The sequence below is a fragment of the Sebastes fasciatus genome, chromosome 9 (genome assembly GCF_043250625.1).
Source record: "Sebastes fasciatus isolate fSebFas1 chromosome 9, fSebFas1.pri, whole genome shotgun sequence".
Classification (NCBI taxonomy): domain Eukaryota; kingdom Metazoa; phylum Chordata; class Actinopteri; order Perciformes; family Sebastidae; genus Sebastes; species Sebastes fasciatus.
The window spans coordinates 10,910,946-10,932,964 of NC_133803.1; the positions used below are offsets into that span (position 1 = coordinate 10,910,946).

General features: G+C 41.3%; 1 protein-coding gene across 10 annotated transcripts in view; it reads right to left on the reverse strand.

Moving 5' to 3' along the window:
* The window catches only part of lrmda (leucine rich melanocyte differentiation associated), a 346,704-nt gene that overhangs the window by 8,359 nt on the left and 316,326 nt on the right, over positions 1–22,019 (reverse strand). For 6 of the 10 annotated variants that reach the window (XM_074646026.1, XM_074646023.1, XM_074646027.1 and 3 more), the window contains one exon: positions 10,426–10,686. The exons of 3 other annotated variants lie outside the window; for them this stretch is intronic. In XM_074646026.1, coding sequence (XP_074502127.1) covers positions 10,562–10,686 — 125 coding nt within the window. In that variant the 3' untranslated portion in view covers positions 10,426–10,561. Of the gene's footprint in view, positions 1–10,425; positions 10,687–22,019 lie in introns of those variants that run through there. One more of the 10 variants, XM_074646021.1, reaches the window with a different exon arrangement.

The window sequence follows — 22,019 nt, forward strand, 5'->3', positions numbered from 1 at the left end:
ATGGACCTGCCCTTTAAGGTAAAGTGCAGAACAAAGAACAGGAACGAGGTTTGTTTCCCAGTGGGTGAAAAACTGCCTCGGAAAAAAAGTGTAATTTTCTGTGCAACCTGGCTCAAGCTCTGGATTTACATTGCAGCACTACATTAAGCAGTGTGTTATGTGCATAAATACATTCCAGTTGGCTGCATTTCCCTTCACAGCGAGAGCTTGCTCTTATTACGAGAAAAACCCGGAGAAAGATGGGGCGGTTGGAGACACAGAAGGGAATAACTAAGCCAAACTCACTCTTACATAACGCCTTCTGAGGCCGCGCTCGCGCCTGTGGGGTTCCGCCTGATGAACGGATACTTAATAACAAGTGGTACAGTGCCAAACCCAGTAGTCGGCGATATCCTCTGTGTATCCTAAGCCATGGATGAGCAAACTTGAATCAACACCCACACTCTCGACTATTGCAGGCCCATACACACCCTCATCTCGTGCACACACACGTAGCACACAGTGAGAACAGTGGGAGCGGCTATTAAAGTGACAGACTAACAAAGTGATGCGGAGGCTACTGTTTCCATCATGCCCTGGTGGAGGAACAATCAGGCCTTTGTTCTGCATATGTCAGGCGGCACCTTGTTGTTTTTAAGGGGAGTAGCTAACCCTCTTGTCTTTATTAAAAGGCCCTACAGTCTGCATCTTGTATCTTCCTCTCGGTGAATGTTGCAGAGTAAGTTCATCGTCAGACAGTCTGGTCTTTTCAGAGCTGATTACCCAAAGCATGTGTCCTCACTACGGGGGCTTGATGGGCCATTCTGCCACAGTGTGAGTAAACCAGCTGTACAAAGCCTCCCATGTACAGTGCTCAAATATCAAATCAACGCATATGGTAACAAAAGTTTTTTTTTTCTTTCTTGTGAATGTATAGTTTTTCGATATAAAGTTTAAGGGCACTAAACTAATCCACGCAGACAACTGAGGACTCCTTACTCTCGTAAGTTGTACAAAATCCCAATGATATACAAACAGAGGTTTAAAAGTTGTTGAATAATACAGTGTCAGTCAGTAGTGAGTAGTCCGGAGATTTCAAGGTGTCCCGCTGCAGCAGTCTAGCTTACGCTCCTGGTTCTGAAGGACTTACCAAAGACATTTCAATTTGTGCAGAAACTCCACCAACTGAACTGTCTCCTGGGTATCTAAGCAGATTTAGATCTCTCTGTGTTTCCACTGAATACTCTGTGCCTCATATATAAATAATAATATATGTAATATAATTTAGTAGAGAGACTGTCTAATTTCATCCTTCTGAATAGATAGAAGAAGTCCTGTCTCTTTCCTGTGGAGGACGGAACATGCCAAAATAAAAAATGAATAAATAAATAAAAATGCCTTTAAATGTACCAAAAATAATATAAAAAAATAAATGTAGGTATTAATGAATTGGTATAATGTAACATAAATTGATGCAAATTTCTGTTTTAATTTGCTTCATTTATTTATTTATTTACTTTAGTATTAATTTCCCCATCTATCTACTCTTCTATTTAATTTTCCCTTTTATTTATGAATTTTCATTAACTTTTACATTTATTATCTTTTTTGCATTTCTTTTAAATTTATTTTTAAATGTATTTATCCATTATTAAATTATATTTATTTATATATATATTATTTCTGCATGATTTTCCCTTTGCGATTTCCCTCTATTAATTTCCCCTAACTTATTAATTTCTGTATTCTTTTCTTTATACATTTCTTTATGCATTTCTGCCTCATTATACAAATGTTCAACATGTGTCATGGGGTCAGAGTGCATAGATCGACTATATGCTCATACTTAGAGAGAACATTGATTACCTGTAACAGTAGATCGCAGGGATGGGAAGGGTGAGTTATGAAAGTTAGGCTTAGACTTCTGCTACCCAACCTCAAACTCACTGGTCCCAACAATGTATGAGGTTTCTGCTTTCGTTGCAAGTCAGGCTGTTCACATTCACTATTCGTACTTACACCTATGAAAAGTAATGCACTGTAATTTGTATAACCAACGTAATTGCGAGCCAGGACGTGCAGGGCTGCCTCTAAGGAAGTCAGGTGACGTAGTAAAAAGAGCTACAAAGTACGTGTAGGGAGGAGGTCGAGGTGGAAGGACGAGTCAACGTTGACTTATTTTATCTTACTTTTGTTTTGTGCTTTAATTTACATACTTAACTAACGCCACTTACGTAAGTTACATAACAAACATAGCCTACTTATTTTACGTAACAAACTTACTTATTTTAACCCAAGCAGAAATCTTTTCCTGAACCCAACCAAGTGGTTTTGTTGCCTAAACAGGTTCTGCACTGCAGGGACTTGTGCAGATGCATTGATCGTTTGTGTTGCTGGAAATTCGTTGGAGAACACACAAAAAATATTTTTTCATACTGTAAGATATAATACAAACTGCTGTATGAGGATACAATGTGCAAGTAGATTTGCAATGCCATTGAGAGTGTGGCCGAGGCAGTTTTAGTCTCAAATATTGCAGTTGGGTTCTGACGGTCTGGACTACGTGGGTTGGGCTGGGTTCAGGTCTCAGGTTGAGACCCGTGTTAGTGGAGCTGCAAAGAGCTGTGATGTGGCACACAGCATATTAAGCATAATATAATGCTAATATATTAATCTGGAGTGCAACTCTACACTCAGAAGTAATACTTCATTTGATTCCCATTTCTAATAGTTGCTATTGGATATACTGTATGGAGATCCCACTGTCAGTTTTACATACTGTACATGTAGTGCACCTCTAAAAACAACTGAGAATGTCTTTCAGGTGAATGCTTTTTCCATATTGGTTTTTTTTAAGTTATTCTTAAAAATTCAAGGCAAGCACCACAACTAGGGCTTCTGTTTGGGATTCCTAGCCACATTAACACACACAGCCTGCTTCAAAACTCTGCATTTCATCAGCACACACACAATTGTGCATGCACACACACACTTACAAGGGAGAGAAAGAGAGGGAGTCATGGAGAGGAAGAAGATGGAGTGGGTTTAATGATTGTTCCCTGCATAAAATCAGCTCGACTCTTTTCAAGGACCATCAATATGTCACCGAAAGACACATCCGACGGATGTAGCTTTTAACATCAAGGTTATCTATTCTCGGCATGAATCCACTCCCTCCACTCCTAGTTTCTCGTACTGTCTCCTTTTCATATCTATCCTCCCCTCAACAACCTCCTCAACTGCTTCCACTCTGTCTTTCTCTTTCTCTGCACTCTTTACTCTATTATTTGCTCTCTTTGATTCCTCTCTCTTTCTCTCTGACTCGCTGTATTTTTTTCGCCTCCTCTGCTTTTCTGTCCCACCCTCTAGTTTGGCCACTTAGCCGACAATTCCATCAGTGCTGCCATCCATCAGGGAAAAAATGCAATGAGAAAAAAAAAGCCAATTAACAAGGCAATTACACTTTCTGTATTATCTCCAAGGGCTGAAATAACACTGCCGGGCAGGTGGGGGATGGGGTCAGATGGAGCTGGGGGCAAGCATCCATAAGAGTTGGTGCGAGAGTGACTTATGAGCTTGGGGCGTAGGCTGCTGTGAGCCAGGGCTATTATTGTGGACACGATCCATCTCCGGCTGTCCTTTTATCAGTTCAGCCCAACGTCATGAGATGGAGTCGCCACCTCCTCTCTATAGGGAGGGCTGCAGATAGATAACCCCCCTGCGTCCCATAAACCAACAGCCAGTGGACTGATTCAGCCTACTGAGAGGCGGGCTGGCACACACAGCACATTGCCACGGAGAAAAATAATATTGTTTCACTTAGTATTGGTATGCTTTGTGTGTGTCAGTGTTCTTCTTGAAAGTACCTGTTATATATTTCCAAAGCCTCTCATTAAATATGGGAATATGCATTTGCTCTATGCTTGATTTCACAGTCAGGATGGTGGAGGCCAATCACAGGCCCAATGAAATGAAGTATGTGACTAAAGCTGGGCTCAATTTGGCCAAAAGATGCCAGCAGGAATGGAAAGTGTATGTTCACACAGGATAAATTCACTCCAGAAGTGTTTTCCACACGCCATCCAGCTGCTTCTCAACAGTAAAATGCACTAAGGAAACACACAAACAAACAAACTGGCTTGCTCCATCTATCCATCCATCCATATACACTCACCGGCCACTTTATTAGGTACAAGGTGTACCTAATAAAGTGGCCGGTGCTAGTACCGGGTGGTCTTCTGCTGCTGTAGCCCATCTGCTTCAAGTTGGACGTGTTGTGCGTTCAGAGATGGTATTCTGCATACCTTGGTTGTAACGAGTGGTTATTTGAGTTACTGTTGCCTTTCTATCATCTTGAACCACTCTGCCCATTCTCCTCTGACCTCTGACATCAACAAGGCATTTTCGTCCACACAACCGCCGCTCACTGGATATTTTCTCTTTTTCGGACCATTCTCTGTAAACCCTAGAGATGGTTGTGTGTGAAAATCCCAGTAGATCAGCAGTTTTTGAAATACTCAGACCAGCCCGTCTGGCACCAACAACCATGCCACGTTCAAAGTCACTTAAATCCCCTTTCTTCCCCATTCTGATGCTCGGTTTGAACTTCAGCAAGTCGTCTTCACCACGTCTAGATGCTTAAATGCATTGAGTTGCTGCCATGTGATTGGCTGATAAGCTATTTGTGTTAACAAGCAATTGAACAGGTGTGCCTAATAAAGTGGCCGGTGAGTGTAGATCTATCTATCTATCTAATCCGGTCTCACAGGAAGGCATATAAATACCACTACAGTTGTACTACTGTATTGAAACATTTTCTATCACTTGATTTACCAATGTCAGACTGTGTTTTTTAAGCACTGAAAAAGGGCAAAGTTTACACATTTCACCTCCAACAGTGACCTATAATTAGGCTTCTATTGTGATGCTATGCAAGTGTTATACAAGTGACGAACTGTTTTCATTGCTTTGAAGTGTATTGCTGGTGTTTTGGTAGAATGATTTTTAGATTTTTTATTTCATTTTTCAGAGATTTTCAGTGATTTCGTAGTGTATATGTGTGTGTGTGTGTGTGTGTGTGTGTGTGTGTGGGTGTGGGAGTGAAGGGGGTTATACTTAAGTACAACATATTGATGGCACCGACATGAGAACCACCTTATTATCATTTTTATGATGCACATTTCTCACAAAAAAGATGAAGGCTGCTTACTCCATCTTTTCTCTACTAATAGACTCCTCTGTCAATTAGTTAACCATCCTAACAGCTGAGGTGTCACCCGTCTCTCTTGGGTCTCAAACAAAACTCCTGCGCGTAACTTTGAAAATTAAAGTGACATTTGTCCTCTCCCAATAAAAAAATATTTAGTCCATTAAACATAAATAGCTGTCATTATGATGCATGCCCTGGGCCCAGGCCTTCCCGGTTCCCCTCCTGGCTGTTTACTGCGGCCAAACAACTGCAGCGCCTGCATGTTCTCAACTTCAGCGTATTGATTAAACTTTTAAATAGCTGCCATATAACCCTGGGACATCAGGAAGATTAATTTGCGTCAATGTTCATCTGTAATTCATTAGCCATTTATACTCTCCACATCCACACAGGCTATCAGGGAAATGCGCCCCATTTTTCACCCAGGCAGAGGCTGGGGAGCAGGCAGAGAGAAAGAGGGATGGAAGGAAGGAGGGGATTATACTGCCTACAACAGAAGGAGAACTCTAACGAGCCAAGAGTGCATAGCAAGGCATGCAGGACACTAAAACATCCAGCATGAATGCTAAAAAATACACGCTTATATACAGTACATGGTGCCATTTCATAGAAATATAAGGACAAATACACACAATTAGATATCAATTGCTGAATTGATTATATTTTGCTATAATAATCTCGGTTTAACAAGCCCCCATAATGATATGCACACATCACAACACATAGCTTCAAAGCAACACATAACAACACATCAAAACAACAAATAGCTTCATAACAACACAGAACAACACAGCTTCATAACAACACTTAGCTTAAATGAAAACACATAACAACCCATAGCTTCATAATAACACATGACAAAACATAGCTTAAATAAAAACACATGACAACACAGAGCTTAAATAAAAACACATAACACATAGCTTCATGAAAACACATATTAACACACCGTAACAACAAACCGTAACACGCTCACGGGAGCACAGGAGCAATTGATGATGATGAACTCCTTTAGTTGGGCATATATCACAGCTAGTTAGCAATACAACCCAAAGTTCTACCAAAGTACAGTATCGCTTTAACTGTGATTAGAGGTTACTGACGACCAAGAACTTCATCCAGCGATATCTCTGTCAATTTTACTGCTAATAAAAAGATAAATGTACCGATGGAAAGCTGAAGATCTTGCCGTTCCACAGGTGTTTGGCAATCTATCATGAAGGCAAGGGGGTAAAGTTTGACCCTGAAGTGATCATTCTCCTTTTATTTGGTTTTCACATTTTTCTCAGGTTAAAAGCTTTTAAAAAGCACACTTAAAAAATAAAGAGGGAAAAGAATATGATTGTGATCTTCTGACATCTGATCTTATAAGCTTGAACACACCTTGGAAATCATAAAATCAGTATTCTGCAACACTTTGGAATATTAGGCGCTATTTTGCGGCCATTTTGAAAAATGGCTGCCACGGCCCTCGGGCCCCAAATTAGTAGTGTCCCGATATCTATATCTTTTCGTAACATATAAACCTACATCTGTGCCAAATGTGTTGCTTTTATCGCAAAATGCACAGCTTAACTGCTCCGCTAGAGTGAAAACCCTGTGTTTCGTGTCCCATCCGTCGCCCCGACCTCCACCCCATATGGAGTTTCACGCTGTCTATACTACAGCGCCTGACTTCCGCTTCTGCTCCTGTCATAATTGCTCCGGTCGCTGGAGGTCGCTTTTGTGTTCTGTTATACCTCCTTTCGGTGATCCATGTGAATAGATGATAAAACCTACTATTGGGTGTAGTAAGCCCCTATTGCCCCACATCTATTGTGCTTATATCGACTGATAACGTCTATTTAATAGCTTTACAACAGTCTAATTGGCTGGCCATGTTATATACTTCCTTAGTCCATCACCCATTCAAACATCATGTTTCTCCACCACAGCACTAACACACAATGTATACAAACACATCTCTTGAGCTATAATTCATTGTGATGTATTGTGTTTTTTGCTTCCATTGTTGCAGAGCAAACTTTCATTTCACTTCAGGGACCGAAAGAGATAGATAGAAGAGAGATTTAGGAACTGTGTGCATGACTCAGGTAAAAACAACATATACACACACACACACACAGAGGGCCAACAAAGGATACAAAAAAGCGAGAGAGTGTGTGAGTGGGAGATGGAGAGTTGAAAGATTTGCTATTGCCACGGGCTGATAGGCTGTCAAGGGGAGGTTGCTGGGTCGTGGCTCAACCAGCTCTGATCAATACCAGGTTGATTTTGCCACATGATTCTCCTTAAAGCGCAACAATAACACATTCTGTATGTTTTTCTATGCTTCAGGTACTGAGAGCCACTGTTACAGAAGAGGCTAGTCATGTGATTAAGGTCAATATTGACAAATGAAACAGAGAAATTTCATTAAAGTATAGAATAAAACACATTAATTAATAATTAGACATGCTGTATGTATAGGGTATGCTACAAGCTTATCGGCAACATTGGTTTCGCGTCGGAAAAATGACACTCCATCACTGTCAGTTCACTAAATGGCTATAATCAAACACTTTAAATTGAGGATGGCATTATTCATTGATGGGTGAATTACAGTTATAACCAGATAAATGCCTATCAGTCTTTGTACTTCCAACTTATGAGGATGAGAAGGAAATTGAATTCTGGGGCACATAAATTTTGACTGAAGAAAGAGATTACCGTCGTGGGGGGGTCTAATGAAAAAAAAAAAATGGTGAAATTAATTTCAGTGACATTTATTCCACATGGAGGCAGGAGAGAACACTGGTTACAGTAGCTCTGGAGTCGGGAGATAAGAGGAGGGTTGTTTAAGGCGGGGGACTGAGACAGTTTACAAAGTCCTTAATCCCCTTGGACTGCCTTTCTCTAGGCATCCACTATCATCTAGCCAACTCACTGACAACACCTTGCATACAAAAAAACTCTCTCCTGTAAGCACAACAATGACAAGTTGGTTATTTACTGCTGGAGTTATTGGAAGGGTTCATCTACCCTTAAGGGCACATAAAATCACTAATGACGCCAGTAATCATAAGTGCTCATTTTCTCCGTCAACATGTGGATCACAAATCACCACACACACGGCCCTGACACTGATCGATTGTGTTCTTCATTACACCCAGGATTTCTAATTAAAAGAAAAGCACAGATAAGTGGTTCAAACCCTTGACCGAAATAGAAAGAAAAAGTGAAAATCGCAATTAGAGGTTTGGCTGTGTTCGGTAATGGCGCCGTTAATAAGAGCGGCTGGTGAGTCACTCAATGAAGGTTTAATCATTGGGACAGGATTCAATAACAAAAGAGCATAATATTAATCACCAGAGAGTGATAACTTCACTGTTCATCTCTTTGACATTGGAGGAAGGGATGAATTAATGATGCTCTCCATCCGAACACATTAAATAATAATTATCAGGCAAAACAGCATGAAAGGGACTGCGTAATGAACCCCATTGTCAGGTCAATTACAACCACATAAAACTGTTCAAAGGGAAGTAGCTTGTTACCAGATAGCCGTACCAGAAAGGACAGCGGTGGCTTTATCAGTGGAAGGTGCGGGGCGACCTATTCCCTCTGATATCAGGGCTTAAAAATGCGTTGAGGGGTTGAAATACAGTTTATACTTAGAGGGCACCGAAACTCCCGTCTGGCTGAACGAGCCCACTGTGAAAAAGCTAGAAGAGTTCAGCGAGGCATTCAGCGAGGAACACATCGAAAATTGGTACGCAAAAGATAAATGACATGACAATGACAGTGTTTTGCCGTCACTAAAGCAATGTCAGTCGCTAAGTGCCATGTTAACTAAACTCAACTACACAGACAATGGTGGACGTCACGCATCAGCGGACAAAATGGCACCTCGCTACCTGTCAGTGGCAATTTCCATCAAATCAAAAAAAATTTAGCCACGAGAGGAACTGCTGCTTGAGTTTTACACATGCATAAAAGCATGCATAGGTAATAAAGGCGCGCATTGCGCTGTATTTTCCATCACACTATCAAATTGACAATGGTTGTTTCGTAAAGCTCTTGCCTTTCACTCAACACCAGGCGCGTCAGGTTGTCCTCTAGCTTCTCTTCTTGAGCTAGACATCAATTACCGCATGGCTGCTACCACTCTGAGACGCTCTCTTAAACAAACAGCCCGGCAACCTCCAACGTGACACATATCAATACTAATCTGACGTCTTGTTCCACAGTCGTTCCCCTCAGACCCCGGCTGGCTGCACCTGCCTGACCGCAGAGCCCAGGGTTGGCTGTACTCCTTCACACTTCCTTCCCCTGCAGACATCAAACACTTATTACTCCCCATCCTGGCCCTGCTAACTGACTGGCCTGTCTGGGCCACACGGGGACCCCATTATTAGAGTCATTTCAGTGCCCATCCTGACGCCTGTTAGGCAGTTCTCTACCTGGGGCTCCTGCTCCCTGCCTGCCCGACTGAGTGCCTGGCCAGCCAAACAGTGATTGGACATGACATGGTGACAGAAAACAGGGGAGAAGGGCAATAGAAATAAAAGAACAGAGATGGCAGAGTGAGGTGGACAGAGACGGAGAGAGAGGAAGGTGGGTATGTTAGCCAGGGCCCTCGTGGCGTAGGGTGTGCCCATCAACACGGATGAGCGTTAGCCAAGAGCCGCGTGTCACAATGATGGAGAGGCTGGATCACTCACATCAGAGCTTCATCTGACTGGAAGATATCAATCTCCAGGCCTAATCCAATAGGACATGGTAAAATATCCTTTAACATTGCTCTCCCACCCTGCCTTTGTGTGTCCCCTGCTTCTGTCTCTCTCTCGCTGCTGAAAATGTGTGTAACCTTCATTGTTGGACCTCAATCGACCACACTCATTTTCACATCCCATTTCCTCTGTCTCTAGCACTGGCAGTCAAATTATGATGGACAAAACAGTGCCTTGACATATAGCATTTAGCACAATTTGTCACTATATGGGGCAAGAAAAAAAGAAAAGGAAAGAAAGTGCAGATCACTACACATGCGCAGTTTAAACATCAGGGATTCTACCTTTATGTTTTGAAACAGGGTGTTGAGGAAAATGAACTCAAGTGTGGTTTCTTTTGTTGTTTGTGTGTCTGTTTGTTTTCTTCATGGTGGAGCATTTGGAAGTCATTACAATGAGGTGACACACATTTACAGGATGTTTATTTGTCAATGTACACTCACCGGCCACTTTATTAGGTACAAGGTGTACCTAATAAAGTGTCCGGTGCTAGTACCGGGTGGTCTTCTGCTGCTGTAGCCCATCTGCTTCAAGGTTCGACGTGTTGTGCGTTCAGAGATGGTATTCTGCATACCTTGGTTGTAACGAGTGGTTATTTGAGTTACTGTTGCCTTTCTATCATCTTGAACCACTCTGCCCATTCTCCTCTGACCTCTGACATCAACAAGGCATTTTCGTCCACACAACTGCCGCTCACTGGATATGTTCTCTTGTTCGTACCATTCTCTGTAAACCCTAGAGATGGTTGTGCGTGAAAATCCCAGTAGATCAGCAGTTTTTGAAATACTCAGACCAGCCCGTCTGGCACCAACAACCATGCCACGTTCAAAGTCACTTAAATCTTTCCCTTTCTTCCCCATTCTGATGCTCGGTTTGAACTTCAGTAAGTCATCTTCACCACCTCTAGATGCCTAAATGCATTGACTTGCTGCCATGTGATTGGCTGATTAGCTATTTGTGTTAACAAGCAATTGAACAGGTGTGCCTAATAAAGTGGCCGGTGAGTGTATATGTGAATATACATATGCATACTGTATATAATGTGTGTGTACTCATTAACTAATTCCTGTAATTGCTACTTACTTGGCTTCTCCTTCTGACAAGACTTAAAGGGGACCTATTACGCTTTTGTGCTTTGTCCCTTTAGTGTGTTATATAGTTTTTTTGTGCATGTAAAAGGTCTCCAAAGTAACAAAGCCCAAAGTCCTCACCAAAGGGAGTTAGTCTCCCCCACAGAAACACTGCTCCTGAGCTGCCTTGATTGAAGTACTGCCTTTTCTTCCGTAACGTGGTGATGTCACCAAGTAACACACTTTGGCTAGTGGCTAGTTGGGCACACGGTCAAACAAAGGTAGTCAGAGTGGAGCTTAGTTGGTTCGGTAGACCAATCACTACAGAGTTGGGCCAGCTGACCAATCAGAGCAGACTGGGCTTTTTTGGGAGGGGGAGGGGGGGCAAGGCCTCAAACAGAGCGTTTCAGACAGAGGGTGAAAAGAGATGCTACAGCAAAGCCGGTACAAGAAAAGTAAAGCGCTTTTTGAACATTAAAGCATGTAAACATGTTCTGGTAGAAACCCAAAATACAAGTATGCAACCAAAAATGAGCATAATAGGTCCCCTTTAAAGTTTGTAATGGTGGAGTAATGTCTACCTGAGCAGAGAATGAAGTCACTCTCCCTCTGTGTGTTTTGTAATCTGAGCTTCTCTGTGCTTTGTCGTTATAGCTGGGCCGGACGCGTGTGCTTTTAGCGCATGTTCGTGCATTTGAGCGTGCCCAACTGGTTAACTCAAGGCCACTGCTCTGCACTGCGCTCATACGACAGTTACAGCTGTTGACGCGAAGTCGGCCGAATTGGCCAACACTGGCACATTTACAGATATACAGAATCCTTGATTAATGCGTGTGGTTTGAAAAAAAAAAAAGCCTGATGTGACTACTGGTAAAATGACTTCAAATAGGTCTAAATTATTTACAGAAAAAAAGCATATATATGGCAGCAAGCATGCATGTAAACCAACAAATATTGTAATTGTTTTTAATATAAAGGTTGAATTGATGAATAATGAATCCTTGGTGACATCATACGCTGCTCAAAATTATGGCTGTGTCAAATTACATGCCGTCATTTCCTGCCAGAATTCAAACTAATGAACCCCGCAGTAGCCAATCAGGTGTGAGGTAGAGGTGATGATAGGTTTTGTTGTGTGGAATATTTCATACCCCTCTGGCCTCCCCGTGCCCCATTCAGACGGATGGCTCCACTGTAACTCTACTCCTCTTAATTAATATGACATATCCCCTGTTCATATGCAGAGAGTGAGGGAGGGGACAGAGAGATGGAGGTATGAGGGAATGATTAACTGTGGATCTGTCCCTCCTTGTGAGAAATGATCTCGCCTCCTCTTCTCTCCTCCAGTCCTCCCTCCCTCCTCTCTTCATTTCCGTCTCCCTCACTCTCTGCGTCTCTCTTTGGCTCACTTCATGTCTTTCTGCGCCCTCCCCTCTCTTTCTCTTTTGCCTTATCTCTGTCTCCCTCTCTCCCCTCTCCTCTCCTCTCCTTTCCTTTCCCCCCGACACTCTCGGACTGTCCCCAGCCCCCTGCACATCTCCTGACAGGTAGAATAATAACGCTCGTACATCACTGCCCCGAAAAGTCCAATAACCTAAATCTTCACTTGCCACACACCCCGGGACTCAATTACTTTATTGACATGTAATCTTCATAAGGGGAGAAATATTGAGCATGTAAGGTCAGCTGGTTATGAAGACATATTATCATATTATCTGCATGAGGGTTGTAGGGGCTAGGACCTGACAAAGCTAATTATAATGGTACATGTTTCAGAGCTCAGAGCGTATTATCTGCTTGGCTGCTTGGTTGAGCCACAGCTGAGGTATAGAGGAGAAGGGGATGAGATTTCAAACCTAATAGTTTAGATGTCATCCCAGGGCATGGGAATTAATGAAGCCAAATATTATCGACTGCACATCACGGCACTAATATCCTTGATTTGTTCGTTGTATTTGTCAGGATTACCTCGCCATAGTCTAATGGCTAACAGCATATCACAATACGAGCTGACCAAGGAGGCAATTTCCAAAACTGTACGATAACAAAAGAGCCATCCCTCCGAGTATCGTATAAAAAGTGCAAATAAGCTGTTAGTGCTCTAGCTTGAGCCGTTCCTCAGCCAAAATGTCACAGTGGGTTAGTGATGGCAGGAAGGACAGATGCCCACGGCTGTGTTATCGCTTCTCTCCCAAGGTTATCTTAATATCGTCCTTTCAGTCCAGCTATTACAATCTAGTGCCTGCTACATAAAGCAAAACAATAACACAGGCGATGGTACAACATATTCTATAGTAGACGTACACTTCGAAAACAATGTATTTACCATGAATGTATAATGCAAAGGAGAAAAAATAGAACTAAGCTCGTTATTTTTTAACCAGAAACACGCAGACATGGATCAGAGGGCACAAAACAAACAGTTGGCTAGCCCTGAGACATTGCGTCTCGGGGTCACAGTGTGCAAACAAAGAATCCCACCGCCAGACATGTGAACATTTTACTTTATCCAATATTATGCCCTCTTCCCCTATCTCTGTTGTCCAACTGTCCAAATCCTTCGCTCAGAACTGCTGCTGCGGGAGGATGCCTAAAATGGTGTGGAGCAGTTGGCCAGCGCTGCCAAAGGTTATGTGTTAACACTTGCTAATGGTGTCAAGTGGAGAGACATATTTTAGCTTTCTTTCGAGGGTCTCCGGGCACTCAGCACTCCAAAAAATGGAAATGCTCTATTTATTAACACTAATAATTTGTTTTCAAAGTTTCTTTTTTTTAATGATGCACATATATTACAGCAGCACATAAAACTCTCGAAAAATACTATACATGAACGCATAATCAAAGAATTACATCTTTCTGAGCAGATACGATACGGTTTGATGGCTACCAAATCTGAAAGGTTTAGTTTTGAGTACATGTTTGTCCTGAGGGAGGGGAATGAAGGAAACAGCCTTTTAAATCACAACAATCTGGGATAAATTCATGTGTTTGACCAAAATGACTCAGTCAATCTGATCGTCTTGCGCTGCAGCGACGGAGCATGCCAGAAACTATCTGCGAATCAAATTATGATGGCGAAATAACTTGTCCGCTCATATCATCGTGACAGAGAAACCTGCTCCGTCTGTTTAAAGTGACTTCGGCGAATCAAAGTGACAGATTAAAAGGTTGTTTTGGACTTCCTGGCATTTCAGTGACCTCGCTCTTTTCATTGGTTTGAGCTGGAATGTTGATGCCAGTGCGAGCCATGAAAGACCTGCTACTTCCTGTAACCGAGGCTCCCCTTTATATTTCAAGAGAGATAAAATGCACGTCGGTTCAACGAAATAGCTCTGACACTCATATCCAGTTGACCTTATGGACTTTAAGGCAGGGCAAGACAAGCTGACCCACACATTTGAGACACTGTGTTTGGTGCAGCTCGGACGTTGTTCATTCAGTTGGAGAGTGAATGTGAAGTAAATAGAAGCTCAGATCCATAGCACAGGAATCCCAGCGTACAGGATAATGGCCTTCTCGTCTCTTTACAGGCAGCAAATCCAAACAACGCTTTCGCACAGACCGATGCAATGAATAATCTAAATGGCACTTAATGTGAGCTATGCTGATACTCTGACAATAGTTTGTGTTCAGACATCACAGCTTAGTGTCTCCCAATTGTATATTGATGTCGAGGCAGTTGACAATAAATCACTGGATTCACCAGTGAGTGAGAAAACAGTTTAGACAATGGCCCAATGGAGCTTACCGTAATTGACAGATGAGTTCAGCTCTTTCCGCCACAATAGCTTCGGAGCATTGAGGGTACCTGGGAATGAGTGTGTCAGTGTGTGTGTGTGTATGTGTGAAGTTTCAGGACCCACAATACTCCTAAGAAACAGTGGTTTCAGTCACGCCTGAATGTCTGCACTACAATTGACGTGTTTATGCATTAGTGAACGACACCACCTTTGAGTAATTTAGAAACATCTGCATTGTTGCCTTGAAAAAAAACTTTTGGCTTTATTCTATGTATTTGTCAAACTAACTTGAGAATGTTCATAGAGCTTATCAAGACCCTCAGGAAATGACCAGTTATCCTAGTTTGAACAGTACTACAGTATATTACCTGTTAGAGTTCAGTAGCATGAAAGGAAAACCCAGCCCATCGGGTCCATGGAGCAGTGCTCAATTTATTTCTTGAAAAACATTTAGTGCAATTTTCTAAAAATCAATTTCATATGAAATGTTATTTACAAGTCATAATAATTAAAGGGATAGTTTGGGTGTTTTGAAGTGGGGTTTAATGAGGTATGTATCTATAGTCAGTGCATTACCTATAGTAGATGATGGTCGGCACGTCCCCAGTTTGGAGAAGCAGACAAGAGTACCAACGTGGGAGCAAAGCAATGTACTGCTGTGGACGGATAGATAAGTTACATTTTCAGTGCAGTTCACCGTCAGAAAGGGCTGTCTGACGGCAAGATAAAGCGGTGAAAATATTCTAAACATAGCGTACACTTAAACTGATATAGATTTATTTTTAGGTGAGCCTTTCTTTTAGGTGGCTAAAATAAGATTGGCTGCTGGCCCTGTCCACTAGAGCCGTGTATTGGCAAGAATCTGGCGATATGATGCATATCATGATACGCAGATATATTGCGATTTTTAAAAAAAATGATTTTAGGAAAATTGTCATAATATAAAATACACAACGGAAATATACCTTTTTAGAATAGGCAGAAATAACACATTTATACTGCATGCAAAAAAACTGCATAGTTTTTGCCACAAACTGCATGTGATTATCATAAAGTGGGCATATCTGTAAAGGGGAGACTCGTGGGTACCGATCGAATCCATTTTCATTCATATATCTTGAGGTCAGAGGTCAAGGCCCCCTGTGAAAATCGCCATGCCATTTTTTCGTTGTGAAAATCTTGCATAAATTTGGAGCGCTATTTAGCCTCCTTGGCGAGCTAGTATGACAACTAGCTTTAAAACTGAGCCAGCCTCAACCGCCGATAGATCGAATAGCGGCCGGGTCCGCCGGCGGGCCTTCAGATTTTTAAGAGGCTATTTAAAAATCTATACAGTGTTTTGGAGCATCGATACAGTATCGCACAACATAATATCGCGATACTCATGTGTATCTATATTTTCTTACACTCCTACCGTCCACAGCATTACATTGCTTTGCTTCCGTGCCGGAAATCCTGTCTGTTTCTCCAAACTGGGGGCATGCCGACTGTCATACACTGACTATGGATAAGTACCTCATACAACCCCACTTCAAAATACCGGAACTATCCCTTTAATGACTATTTATAACTCAAAAGCCCCAAATCTCTGTAACTGTTCAATGCAACATCTGTCCCATAGAACTTCAAATGATAACAAATTAATTATGTTTTAGAGGACAATTAAGGTTTATTACAATTTGGGTCTAATTTTCGTAGATTTGGCCATCATTACGGATAATTGTAACATTTTACTCTCCAAGGTAATTGGTGGGTTCTGGGAACGTGGCAACCTTGCTAAAAAGAAGTCAGACAGGGCAGGAAACATGACCAGTCAAACTATTATACAGGTTCTAGAAACCAGGTCAGACAAACTTTTTGGGAGAATATGAGAGCAACCAGTAGAATTATGAACTGTATGCTGTAAACATCCATCACAGTTTCTAGACCGACTTCCTGGGTCAATGTTGACCTACCATACTTGCCTCTACCTGTAAAGATTTCCCAAAGCAGCATTTCAGGCACGCCCACTTTTGTTTTTACCTTGATAATCTGTCTCAACTGTTGTTTAAAAGCTGTCTGATTGCCCTATCACTCAATATTTTTGCTCCAAATTGCTGCAAAGTTCCCAGATACCAGCGATGACTTTGGTGAATGCAATGTTTTCATAGCCATCATAAATGTTGGCAAAAACTAGAAAAGTAAAACTGGGATCATCCTTAAAGATCTAGGCAAAGCTACGTCCGTGATTCTTGAATGTATGTGATTCTGAGAATCTGCGGTTGCCTATATTTCCAAGACATGTGTTTGCTGTCATTACTATGGAGATAGTTATCAAAAGTGTGATGATATCTTCTGAAAAATATGAAAAGATGTATGTGATAATGTAGAATTACAGCATGTCATCATTCTAGCTTTGCCTTTGGCACATGAATCTTGTGCCTATGGCTTTAGTATATGTTTCTATTCTTGTGGTGTTAACTTTAGTCTCAGTGTGATGCTATGTATAGGTAGGCACTAGGACTGGGCGATTAGGCCAAAATCTTCTATCACGATATCGGTCTTTCCATATCTCGATAACGACATATATCACAATATAACATGCTTTCTGGTAAGTCAATAACTAAATATTCTATATGAAATAACCAGATGGTAAAGCCTATGTATACTCCTGTTTGAAGTATACTTGACAAACGAAAAGTACTAACTTTATTTTCTCATTTGAAGAACTTGAGTGCAAAATAAACATAACAGTTTTAAGTGAAATTATAGAGAAAAAATAAATAAATATAGGCCTAGTCTATATCACGATATATATATATATATATATATATATATATATATATATATATATATCTATCGTCATATTGCCCAGCTATAGGCACTGGTTCCACGTGTGTGCATGTCTATACAAACACATTCATCTGCATATTTGTGTTCATATACTGTGCTGCATGGCTAACCAGGGTATAGGTAGCTGTGTCAGTGTATGATTGCCACTCGGAGTCTGTCCTCTAACAGGACATCCCTTTATGTAGCTCAGTAAATTATCACTGGTGACCCCTTTTCTCTCTACATATTAGTGAGTCCATGGCATGTATTGCTCCGTTACGATCACGTCTGACAGAGAAAAGTTCAGTGATGTAGCACAGCTGTTAAGCCATGCAGAATGTGTTGTCAGCCAGCATGATAAACGGTCCACGGAGTGAATTGGAATCTAATTTGTTGGAGCCATTAACCAGACTAGCATTAAGGCATGTTTTCATCTTGAATGATTACTGTGTGAGATCAGTTACCCCAGAATTACGATCTACAGTCTACTCAAAATATAATTTATTAAAAACACCCTGATTAAGATATATGATCCTACATTAACCAACAAGACAAATATATTTAGCAGGTACTGTATCTAATTTTGTGTTAACTTGCTGTATCATACAATCTAAAATATGAGACATTGTGTATATCTGTGTAAACACGCCTGGTAATATACAATAATTACAAAGCTACAAGGACTTATTGAGGTCTGATCCTGTCCCCTTTAGCATGACAAGTTGTCCAGCATCTGCCAGCATGTTGGTAGCTGTTTATCAGAGTGAAGGGTAGCGAGCGCCCTCACACAGACAGACTCCGCCTGCTCACCGAGCAATTTGTTTCAAAGGCTACTGACACAGAAGAAAACTGGTGGACTCAACATCCATCCTGCTGTAAAAATATCCAAAACCATCTGGCAGCTAAACCCCATCCTAAATTACTATGATGGACTCCCACCTTTGGAAACCATGAAGGCTACAAAAACCTGCTCCAACTTCTGACCGAAAGTGCGTCTGGAAAGCGCAGGCCGCATCTCAGTTGTCCCGAACCGCGACTACAAATCATGGTGGAAGAATGAATAATAGTGTAGCTGCATTAACAAATACCAATTTCAGAGCTGATTCAAGCAGTAAGACCCATCTACTTTGGGTGATTTATGTTCTGCTACTTCCCTGAGAATGACCAGTGCAACTGGGAAGTGGACCAAAGTCCAAAGCACCAGCGGTGTGTTTTTCCAAGAGGGTTGGGTCTGCTTGGCAGAAACTCATGTCCTTGTCTATCGGTCTGACACGTCTGGAGCAGAAGCCAACATATTGGCTCAACCTCGCGTCTGTTTGTGCCTGAGCAAGTTTTAACGAGTGAGTCCGGTTGGGTTTGTATCACCATAAATAACAAAGGTTTTTCTGCGGTGGTCTCGGACGGTAAAGATTTAGGAGGCTACATATTTTCCTGCTGCTGAGAAAATGGTTCAAAGTTTGTAATCATCATATTTCAGTGGTGATGGATGGAGGAGTTCAAAAGTGGGATCATTCGCCTTCAGGCTCAGTGTTCAAAATGCTTAAAGGACCAGTGTGTAACAATTAGGCAGAAATGGAATATAATGTCAATAAGTATGTTTTTTTCTAGTGTATGATCACCTGAAAATAAAAATTGTTGTGTTTTCTTTACCTTAGAATGAGCTGTTTATATATCTACATAGGAAGCAGGTCCTCTCCACGGAGTTCACTATGTTGCACCACTATGTTTCAACAGTAGCCCAGAATGGACAAACCAAACTCTGTTAACTTTTCCTGCTTGGGCCGGAGTCGATAATGTTACTCGATTCTGTCGCCGCCACTCTCTCTCTCTTGCTTCACCACTCACTTCCCACATACACACAAACTCCACACACTGGCTCTGCTCCAAATGACCTACAAATGGTTCTAGAGAGGGCCATTTGCGTTTTCGCGTTGGCCACCGTAGCTCTCCAACACGCTTAGCACACTGGAGAGGCTTCAGTTGGTTGCAATCTCCTCACCTCACCGCTAGATACCGCCAGATCCTACACACGGGACCTTTAATGTTCATTATAAAGTAATATAAGTGTTCTACAAAAACTGCAGCATCAGATTAATTTGTACAGTGACTTTAGATTAAAAACATTCAGATAGAAAATGTCTAATTTGATCTGTGAACTCTTTGTGAAATTGCTAGAATCACTTCAGTCAAAACATATCCAGCATATTTTAAACTTGACTATAAAACATCCCTTATTAAGGCAGAATATCAGAGAGAGAAATATTGACTTTTATACCACTAGTAAGACGAACTAACAGACAAATATCTTGAAATGGCTCAGAAGCTGACAGTCCTATCTTTTCACTTTAAGTTTTTGCTGTATACGTCCAACATCAGTTTAAGAACTCAAGGCACTCAGGAGACTCTCTCAGCTACATCAAACGGCAAGGTAAAAACAATAGTGTCACTGACATTTCCCCAAACCCAGCACAAACAGAATTATTCACACACTGTGAGCGGAGTGCCATCCGATAACGGAGAGATAATGACACTTGGTGGAAGGCAGCTTTCTCAAAGCAGTTTAGAGCCGGCACGTCAGAGTTCGGCAGTTAAGCCTGTCATGGAAGTTGAGGAGGTTATCCTGGCATTTTAATCTAGCCTGCTTCTGAAGGAGAAAAACGTAGAGGTGATTTCCAGGGTAGTAATAACAAGGACAGGCCTGCCTCCAAAAATGAGCTCTCATCACTTTGGATGTGGACAGTGCAGTGTTATGTGAAGCCGCGCGGTGAAGGATTGCAGGCCCAGTTTGCCTCGTCCCCTCTCCCCTCATCCATCTCCATAGGCCGGCTTTAATGGATATTCATGTTGCCGAGCCAATCCACTCCTGGGAGGAATAATATCACATCATCTGACTCGCATAAAGGAAATAGAGCCTGTCCTCATACACGGGGAGTATATACCAGTGTGATATGCAGCAGGAGCTACTGCGCCAAAGAATAGATTGATGTGATTGTGACTGCATTTTCAGGTCCTTGTTCATTCAAAACAAGTCTGGGTTATAAAAATGTATTATGGAACAGGTTTAACAATTAGTGTCCTATTTGTGTCTGTTTGAGTAGTAATGCAGGTACCTACACACGCACACAGTAGCATAATACTGTATTACATATATACTAACACATTGACGGATTAAAAAAAGACCAGAGTGTATAACTTCATATTTTATCTTTTTATTATAATTTTATATTTTTAATATATAATATAATATAATATAATATAATATAATATAAAATAAAAATAATAATAGAGGATTTTTAAATACTTAAAGGTGCAGTGTGTATGATTTGGCGGCATCTAGTGGTGAGGTTGCAGATTGCAACCAACTGAAACTTCTCCCGTGTACCAAGCAAGTAGGAGAACTACGTTACTACATACTTATTAATATTATATTCCATTTCTGCCAATAGATCACAGTTGGGCGATGTGTTATAATTTTCCATTCTGCCATCATCAGCCGAACGACCATTTATTACCGATATATTCGCACCGTTGTGTGTGTGTGTGAGTGTGTGCACACAGCGTACACCCCGCCCTCCCTCTGTTGCTGAAGTACTGGGCAATTAGCTGTTCTTGCGGTGCAGCATCGCAAAGCACACTTAATTCAAACTCGACAGAAACAAAATAAAACTCACCAACACTGTCTTGATTAGTCTTTACAACAACCACCAACTCTGTTTTGGTCGAAATAAACCTTTATTTCACTGAGTTTTATGCTGAGCAGCGCTCGTTCTTCGGAGGCAGACCATTAAATTAGCAAAATAAAATGACATCGTTCAAACAATCGCACAAAAAACAACAACCGGTGACGTACTCAGCCAGTCGCCGGTTGTTGATATATTCTTCCAATCACCCAACCCTACAATAGATCCCCCTAAATGCTACACAATGTTCCTTTAAGTACAAGTAAAAGTCCTGCATTCAAATTTTTACTTAAATTAAAGTACAAAAGTTTCTTCAACAAAATGTCCTTTAAGTATCAAAGTCATTTACATGAAAGCAGCATTTTTATATTGTCAACGTGAAGCTATACATACTTTATATGCATATATATGTAGGGTAATTAGATAGAACAATGCTTCATATTCAATGATTTGATCGCATGCTTTTCTGCAAAATCCTAATCTTAATCTAGAAAGTAACTAGTAACTCTAGCTGTTAAATAAATATAATGAAGTAAAAAGTACATTATTTCTCTCTGAAATGTGGAGTAAAAGTATAAAGTGGCAGAAAACTGTACTGAAGTACAGTATCTTTTTTTAAATGTACTTTCCACCCCTGCAGTACAGAATTTTATATCTAAGTAAAAAAACCTAAGTAGTGCCTGTGTGGGCAAGTTTATAGGTTCATGCAAACAAATAAGACCATCTTTTGTGGTTTTAATTTCTGTGGCTTTATGTGG